This window comes from Salmo salar, chromosome 15 (assembly GCF_965601325.2).
Source record: "Salmo salar chromosome 15, fSalSal1, whole genome shotgun sequence".
Lineage (NCBI taxonomy): Eukaryota > Metazoa > Chordata > Actinopteri > Salmoniformes > Salmonidae > Salmo > Salmo salar.
The window spans coordinates 76,869,479-76,879,015 of record NC_138305.1 but is presented as its reverse complement, the minus strand read 5'-3'; the positions used below and the strand labels follow the sequence as shown (position 1 = coordinate 76,879,015).

Here is a 9,537-nt window from a genome sequence, read left to right as displayed (position 1 = left end):
CAACTAGAGGGCTTGACCGCCCTCTAGTGATATTTGATCATTATTACACCATTCTGGTTATATGGCTTGTTGAAGCCAGGAATCGAAAACGAATATTATTGTTTCATTATGAAGTGAAACTAATGAAACAGAGCAATATTCAGTTTAGATCCAGACCTACGGTCATTGGTCACCCTCATCCTTAAACTGAAAGAAGAATCCTCAACACAATCCCAATGATGTACAACGTTTATTTTTGTCAACGCAGGTACATAACTACAGATATTACAGATGTAAAAGCTGTGGTAATTTCTTTGGGTTGTAACATTCCGGCAAGCATATATTTGGACAAATAACATTGCTCTTTTATCTTTAGTTGTGAACAGTGCCTAGTATAGTGGTTCTGAGACTGCGGTATTTTGGCTTCATGTAATGGAATAGACAGAAAAGGCAAAAGGGTGGTTCTGACAGTAACATTTATGTCTCAGTTGGGGAAAGTAATTAAGGCTTTGATGATGGACCTCTGATGCTACTAAACATATTGACAATGCTTGACTGCTTATTTTTACCTTATTTTTTTAAATCGCATTTCTAGTTCTGCTCACTTTTCTTCATTTGAATTATGAACATGAAACTGAAGAACAACATAGAAAACGTGTGAGTTAAAGTGCATTGGGGTTACATTCAAATGTATGTTTTTCTTCGGTCTCATTCAGTGCCATGAAATTATAACTAGCAACTACTCAAGTGTGCATATTCTTTGAATGAATCTGATTACCTGCCTGAAAAGAGAAACATTTGCAAGCAAGACTGCATTTACAGAAATGTTCCAAATTCTTAGCCCCATTACTTACACTACCGTTCAAAAGTTTGGGGTCACTTAGAAATCTCGTTTAGCTAACACGACGTGCCATTGGAACAAAGGAGTGATGGTTGCTGATAATGGGCCTCTGTACGCCTATGTAGATATTCCATTAAAAATCTCCAGCTACAATAGTCATTTACAAAATCAACAATGTCTACACTGTATTTCTGATCAATTTTAAGTTATTTTAATAGACAAAAAATGTGCTTTTGAGAAACAGACTCCTCACAAGTCCTCAGCTGGCAGCTTCATTAAATAGTACCCGCAAAACACCAGTCTCAACATCAACAGTGAAGAGGTGACTCCGGGATGCTGGCCTTCTAGGCAGAGTTCCTCTGTCCAGTGTCTGTTCTTTTGCCCATCTTAATATTTAATTTTTATTGGCCAGTCTGAGATATGGCTTTTTCTTTGCAACTCTGCCTAGAAGGCCAGCATCCCGGAGTCGCCCCTTCACTGTTGACGTTGAGACTGGTGTTTTGCGGGTACAATTTAATGAAGCTGCCAGTTGAGTACTTGTGAGGCGTCTGTTTCTCAAACCAGACACTCTAATGTACTTGTCCTCTTGCTCAGTTGTGCACCGGGGCCGCCCACTCCTCTTTCAATTCTGGTTAGGGCCAGTTTGCGTTGTTCTGTGAAGGGAGTAGTACACATCATTGTACGAGATCTTCAGTTTCTTGGCAATTTCTCGCATGGAATAGCCTTCATTTCTCAGAACAAGAATAGACTGACGAGTTTCAGAAGAAAGTTCTTTGTTTCTGGCCATTTTGAGCCTGTAATCGAACCCACAAATGCTGATGCTCCAGATACTCAACTAGTCTAAAGAAGGCCAGTTTTATTGCTTCTTTAAATCAGAACAACAGTTTTCAGCTGTGCTAACATAATTGCAAAAGGGTTTTCTAATGATCAATTAGCCTTTTTAAAATGATAAACTTGGATTAGCTAACACAACGTGCCATTGGAACACAGGAGTGATGGTTGCTGATAATGGCCCTCTGTACGCCTATTCCATAAAAAAAATCTGCCGTTTCCAGCTACAATAGTCATTTACAACATTAACAATGTCTACACTGTATTTCTGATCAATTTGATGTTATTTTAAATGGACAAAAAATGTGCTTTTCTTTAAAAAACAAGGACATTTGTAAGTGACCCCAAACTTTTGAACGGTAGTGTGTATATTTCAGTTGAAGTCAGTCACGCAATGTTGCTTGGTTTTATTTTCCTGTTCTGCCCACTTTCTGTCGACCATCTGTGGAATGGTTGAGGAATGTAATTTAGTTTGGTTCCTACTTGCCACAGTCATACATTTTCTACCTAAAGCAACTATTCTGTTGTACATGCCATGCAGTTAATTTATTATGAATATTTTCGTGCAGTTTTTTTTTATTAAGAAATTGACTTGACATATTTAACAGACACCAGTAAGATATTATTGCTGAAAACTCAAAAGTAGAAAGCCTACCTGCTAGCTTGTGTCTCTGTTCTACAACAACAACTCCTCTTAAAAATCATGTCATGTGAATCTTGTCATCTCGCTCTGTCATCGTGCGGTTAAATAAATAAGAGTGTAGAACTGTACGTTGTGTATTACTTTGCAGAACTCATTAAGGCATGCGTTTCCAGGAGTCAGCGCAATGTTTAATAAGACCATATGCTTAAGGAGGGTTGTGCAGCTGCATTTACAGTATTCTCTATTTGTTTGCGATAATGTTTTCTACCAAGGACTACAGTACATAAACCACAGCACACAACCCATCAGCACATTATAGTTTGGCTTTTAGAATTATACTGAATTTGCCGCAGAAATTCCTGATTAAATCATATACTAATGCCACCGATTTAACCGAGTGCCATACTCATAATGAAAAACATTAGCAACAATTCAATTCTAATAAAATCATGTCATACTGGAATAAAACCAACAAGGCAGTGATCATTTTCGAAGGCTCAGCATAACTTAAACATACAGTAGGTGACTTGTACTGTAGATATACTGATGGGCTACTGTACTGTATTGACATATCTTCCAATATCTCCCCACATTTTTTGGTCCAGAGAAATCACTGAGAGTGTTCAGAAAGCGCAGTAGATATTAATCTTTTAACTTAAATCGGTTTCAGTTCACATGAAAAGCATCAACTCAAGCATTTGGGTGATTGGACACCCTATCTAAAACAACTCTGAATACCTCAATGGTCATACACATACAATCACACAAGACAGATTCAATTGGGCCATTTTCTGCTTGTGAAAGTTTCAGTGACAAGCGTTAACATAGGCAATCTTCTTGATCCTCCCCTCATATCTCAATCCATCCCAGCTCATACTAGGGGCCAGTTATTTTGATCCTAGCCTACTTGAGAGGCGGCCAGATTCTGTCTCCATACCCCCCTGCCCCCTCACCGCTGAAGGAGAGGGGCGAGGGGCCGCCAGGGGTGTACAGGTCAGAGTCTGTGTCTGATTCACCCTCAGCAATGAAGGGTCTAACCCTGGCGCAGAGAGATGCCCCTGTTTCTGCCGCCACCCCATTGAAGAACGATGCCCCAAAGAAGTCCTCCTTGGCCTGGGAGATGCTGAACCCACTGAAGGAGCGCTCCAGCTCCTCGTGGTCCACTGATGGGATGGACAGGGACGTGTCACTCTCCGCGGTGGGCAGTGGGGCCACGTCTGGCTGACGCCTCTGCCTCCTGTTGCGCTTCCTGCCCTGGGAGGAGCCCTCCCGGCTACTGCTCCCTCCTGCCCCGGAAGATGAGCGCTCGTGGATGGGCGGGGGAGGGGGTGGCAGGCGGAACAGGGAGGGGGAGTGCTCTCCGCTGCCCCCCCCCACAGGTGAGGGGGTGTTGGCCACACTGCTGTTCCAGGCGGGCTGGCTGAGAGGGTGCTGCAGCTGGTGCTCCCAGGAGGTGCAGGGGCGGCTGCGGCTGCCGGAGGGCGTTCCCAAAGACCTGGGCTCCGGGGAGCACTTCTTCTTCTCCATGGAGCGCAGGACCTCGGCAGCGGAACAGCTCTTCTCCTTCTTCTCCTCCTCTTTCACCTTCATTTCCTCCTCCTGCTTCACCTCCTTGCTATCCTCGGGGCTAATGTAAGGGGGCGCCGGGTAAGCTTCCTTGGAGTTGAAATAGGCCTCTGTCTCGGAGCGCGGGATGCCCATGCGCTGTACGTACATGTTGACCAGGAAATCCAGCTTTCTGTCCATGGAGCCGACCTGCAGAAAGAGAGAGAGTCCCATAGAATCTCTGCATACTGTGGTGTAGCACGACAATGCCCATAGACACTGATCTTAGGTCAATTGGGCCTTTCACACCCAAACGGTTTTGGTTAGGATTTGGGGAGGGTAATCAGATTACAAACCACAAAGATGAACGGCTAAAAGCAATGGGTTAGAATCACCTGCTTTGGGGAGGGGAGGGTAATCTGATCCTAGATCAGATTACACACCACAGAGATGAATGGCTAAAAGCAGCAGGTTAGAATCACCTGCTGGTTGTCGACAAACTGTGGCGATTCAACGTGTTGCATTGTCAGGAAAATGAACAGAAAATGATGGCCGATGTTCTGGTCAGAGGCGACAGAACGGCCACCCCCCTGCTTCTAACTGTTCGTCAACACGGTGTGTTTCGTCTCTAAGGGCATTTCTACCAAGAGCGGGGACTGTTTAGGACAAAGAGGCTGAGATAAGGTCAGAAGAACACCTGACTTACCCGTTTCTCCACTTTCATCATACGTCCCATCATGCTGGGGTCCTCCTCCTCTTTCTCCCCGTCACCGCCACCTTTGGCACCTTTATCTGGAGGACCTTTACCAACAATCTGGTCCACTCTGGCATTTAGAGAAAGCGATATCGAGGATAAAGCTATTGCTTTGATCCAGAGAGTCAAAGAGATGTGTTTTTAGCAAAAGGAAACATTATAGAGTAGACTAACTTCACAATTTAAATGACGTTTCCCCCTCTGGATTAGTGAAGCAGGTGTATAAAATTAGAAAGGTAAGACAAAACTAGAATCATGTAAGTGAAGTTAGAGATTGGTCTCTGTAGAGAGTGCATATGGAATTGGGGCTGAAGAATGATAATGTTCTTTGACGCTGAAAATGGTGAGTTCCAGGGCTCAACCATTCTTGATGGGGAAAAAAACGACAACTATGAAAACGAGGAGACAATGCATCATGTGGCATGCTTCACTATGTTTCATGCTTCATTTCCGCGGCTTCCTAACAGGGGAGCTCTCCCTCTTTCTCCGATCCAAAAGCAGCCTTGTCAAACCCAGGTTGTGTAAGGCTACATGACTCAGCCCATTGCCTGTGTGCTATTGGCCTTTTCTTCAGAAAGAATGAGACACTGATTTCCAATGGAAATAACACATATCGAAGGCCATGAAATGAACAATTCATCGACCATTTTAAACTTTTGAAAATGCTCTGCTGATTCACTTCTAGATGACATTCAGAATGAAAAGATCTATATAACTGTATTGCTATCACATAAACACTATTGAAGCATCCAGGTATAATGCTTTATAACTTGTTTTAAGCATGTTCAAGCCTTTAATAATGCCGTATATCAAGGTTTGTAATATGTTATGTCTCTTTATGGATGAATACTTAAACTGTCTCAAACAGGCTCTCATTTAGTCCGTATCATTATGAGATGAATACAGTATAAGAGATTATATAGGGTAGGGTCATACTTGCTCATGACAAGTCGTACAATATATTGTAACGGCATCATAATGCATTTTGCCTGGATGCTTTAAGTAAAGTGTTACCACTATCACTATAAACTATGGGCAACATTTCCCCCACAACAATATCCACAAACATTATGAAAGAATAGCGTGAGGGATTGCTCAATCTAACGCTTCTGTTTTTTTTGTCTTACTAGACTGTAAATCCCCTCAGAAGTCGACTGTTTAAAGACATGGTCTATCGGTTACAAAAGGGTTCTTATTCATCAAAATAAATACATTTGATAGCACTTTACTAGAGCCCCAATTGACGTAAAGACGTATAACAGTTCTACAGTATGTAGCAGAGTGACCTAATACCTGTTATAACAAGACATGATAACCCACTACACAATTATGACACAATATAGTGTCAGAATTGTGTGAGTCAGTTGTCATTATCTGTTATCGTTACAAGGACAGGCATTTTATCATTCTTGTGGCTAATACGCCTTACGCAGCCTTTATGTCAGCATGATATAAGAATTTCCTTACGTTCTACAGTAATTTACGTATAGGAAAAGTGCAGTCTAGTGACTTAACCTAGGACCTTCTGTAGACTTCTTATGGCGAGGAGTAGATGGGCCAGGAGGCCACACAATCATATCTACCCTGGCAAGGCACATAGAGAAGATGTGAGCGCAATGCAAAATGAAGCAACACATGGGAATTTGACCATATGAAATACATGGACAAATAAGTCAGAATATATTCCATACATGAGCGAGGTGAGCTTCTCAAAAGCTTGGTAGCTACCATGGTTATTTATGTCAAACATAGATCTAACATTTGTTACTTTCTCACAGCTGTGTGACTGCGTTGTCGAGAGAAATAAAGAACCACATTAGCTATGAAATTTTGGTTGTTGTTTTAACAGAAATGTACACATAGGCCTACAGTTTCATTGTTGGAATAGATTTACATATGTGTTGGACATGTATCATCTAATCAAAACTAATGTGGTACTTATTTGAGGGAGAAAAATATATGAAATCGACATTTCCCTTGACTTGTTAAATACTGTTCAAGTGAATGAAGTTGTTTCAAGCTATGAAACATCACATAAATGTGTCCGTCATCGGGATACGTGCCAGAGGAAGGCATAGCACATAAGGGCGGATGTTAGTTTAGTGATTATCACAACATGCATGTGTCCAGTGACACAACAAGGTAGACAGTGACAAGACAGTGTCAAATCTACGCTCTACATTTCTATCTGCAATACTCCACCAGACTGAATACGCCTGGACAATTAGGCAGGGCTATTCAATTATGGTCCAAGATGGGCAAATAATTTCTGGTTTCCCTTTTCAAAGTGGCTGCGTTGCAACATTTTCTGGACGCCTCTTTTTCAATAGATAAACAACTGAAGCTTCTGCGCATGTGCAGGATTTGTTTGGCTGCCCAGAGGATACACTGCCGAATATCAATGCTGAATTGAGAATGGTGCTTGTTCAATTAAGTTAGATCAAAGCAGAATCAATGTCTGCAATGTCACATAATTATTCATTAATATTCGACAGAACAGAACTGAATATAATAGCATAACGTTACTGTAAGACCAAAAACACCACCTAATTTCTTATTAAATTTTAGGATGATTTTTTTTCAAAATGTTTGCACAGCATGCCCCACTGGGCAATATACAGTATGTGCTTTGATTGAACACAGGTAGGCTACAGTTTGTTAAATTATTTCACTGCACATAATACAAAAATCACTGGAGCCTAGGCCTACATCATTCAAGAAAAATACCAAAATGCATATTCCCATGAAATTGATTGAGATCAAATGGTTGGCATGCAGAAGATGCATGGACATTTCACTGGTAAAACTTGAAGAATTATCTTTCACGATTGACGGTGAGTAAAGTGAAAAATATAAAGTGATGGGGAGGGTGAGCACACACATTTGTGCGTAAAGTAGAGGTAAAGAAACATATGTGACGAACATGACGGGTGGGGAGCGGGGCGGGGCGGAGCGGTTACCTTTGGTAGCGCAGCCTTCCCTTTTTTCCTTCTAATCAAGGACTAATTCAGACACGAGGTACGTAATGTCTCAGGCCAATCAATGACAGTTATGTATCATTTAACTACCAGGCTAGAAATAATCCCGGCAGAACTTTGGCACTCCAGGGCTGGTAATTGAATTGCCCTGGTGAAGAGTGGCAGCTGTCAATGTGTGTCTACTGATGAAAACCTGGTGGGTCTGTGGATGTTTGAGGTTCAAATAGTATTATTATTTTTTCTTCTACCCTCCCCCCCCCCACCCCCACCTAAATAGTATTTTAGTTTACTTTCTAATACTTTGAGTGTTTATTGAGCAAACCTTCAGTGCCAGATGGGTGGGTTTGCACATTGATCCTATTGTGCCAGACATGCTCAAACAAACACAGCTAAGCTATTATTAAGAACAAAATAATTACTATTCGAACACAAGTCTGTTTTGAGGAAAGGGTGTATGACGATCGGTGAATGGAAGAATGGGTCTTGCCTGGACTGTAGTTGCTTAATCCGACTCAGCATGTCCAAGTGGCCTGCGGAGTACTGCTCTATCACATCCATCACGTCGTATGGCCGTAGGCTCTCCTTAAACCTCCTCTTTGACACCAGAAACCTCATGATGCTGAAGCAGACATTTAGGAAAAATAAAACAGAAATATGTATTTTTCAAAACAAAAGCAGCTGTTGACACACTTTAGTATGGTAATCATTCAGAAGAATAGAATCAGATTTTCTATCAAATGTATTATAATCGAATTATACTGTGTGCATGTTCATAAATAGGACAACTGCCTTTAAAAATCAGAGGAACTAATTTCTAAAGTGCTAGTTTCTGCAGAAGACACTGGGTTCTTCGGGTATAAAGTGAATATAAATCCTCTCTTACATTATTGCCCTAATTGTGACCTTCAACCCAGGAGATAAATCTTGAAGGAATTCACAGTGGCAGTTCTTATCACCCCCAACATCCTCCCCGGGGAGGCAAGCCTCTATGGAGCAAAGACAAGGACACCACATCAACCACAATGTCAAAGCTTCAACCACTGGCTCCCATACATAGTGTAACACCGTTATTGTGTCCGGATTAAGCCAAGCAAAGTTGGTGCATAGCCGTTAGCATCAACAGTGCAGTTCAGAGTTTCCAAGCCAGTGTGGAAAGTTAGCATACCATAGCATTGGTGGAATTCAACGGTATTGATTTGTGAAACAACAACAAAAAGACTGAATGCAGGAATTGAGGGATCTACTACCAAACAGAGGCAGTTAAAGTCAAGAATGCTTTCTGATGAGGTCCCCTCCGTCCACCACCAATGACTCCACAGCCATGCATTACGTTAGCCTGTTTTGCTAGCAGTGTATCTAGTCATCTCAATAGAAATTTCAAGCTAACTAGGCTAACAATCAGGCTATTTAAGTCCTTTCAGTGTTGGTCTGGACTGTAGTGCATACTGGTTACAGTACATGTTGGTCTATATTTGGGTAGAGTCCATTGTTAAAAGGGTTCAGGAAAAAATTAGGAGATGAAATTAAGGTTTCTTCATGCATGTTAAATCAGGAACAAGCTGAACGCACTACTTTTAGAATTATTTACAAGTTACCTCTAGGTTATACTTGTTGGTAACAGTTAACTTGAACCCTCTGTCATACAGGCAACTTAACTCGATTATAATTGACTTATGAGTTGTCATAAGCAGTCATAACAACTATAGCATAGCATGAATTCCTATTGACAGAGGATTTAAGTAAAGTTATCAAAGTTCAGCAAATTTGGACATGCATGGTTTCCAGGCGTACTGTCATTTGTAAACGTGAATATAAACAAATACGTTGTTCTTTTGCTTCTTCCCTACAGCCAACCAATAAAATATAATTAGTTCTTACTTATTAACCCCTCAATTGCTGCAAAGAAAAGGAGAGGAGAGATATACAATAATGGTATAAACAAAATGAAAGGCATTTTATAAAACAA

General features: G+C 41.4%; 1 protein-coding gene across 1 annotated transcript in view; it reads right to left on the bottom strand.

Annotated features, from left to right (window-relative positions):
- Positions 1–214: 214 nt before the first annotated feature.
- The window catches only part of LOC106572183 (potassium voltage-gated channel subfamily KQT member 2), a 43,358-nt gene continuing 34,035 nt past the window's right edge, over positions 215–9,537 (bottom strand). The window contains exons 12-15 of the mRNA XM_014146110.3: positions 8,455–8,557; positions 8,059–8,190; positions 4,546–4,663; positions 215–4,049 (exon numbers count right to left, since the gene is read on the bottom strand). Coding sequence (XP_014001585.1) covers positions 3,198–4,049; positions 4,546–4,663; positions 8,059–8,190; positions 8,455–8,557 — 1,205 coding nt within the window. The 3' untranslated portion in view covers positions 215–3,197. The remainder of the gene's footprint in view (positions 4,050–4,545; positions 4,664–8,058; positions 8,191–8,454; positions 8,558–9,537) is intronic.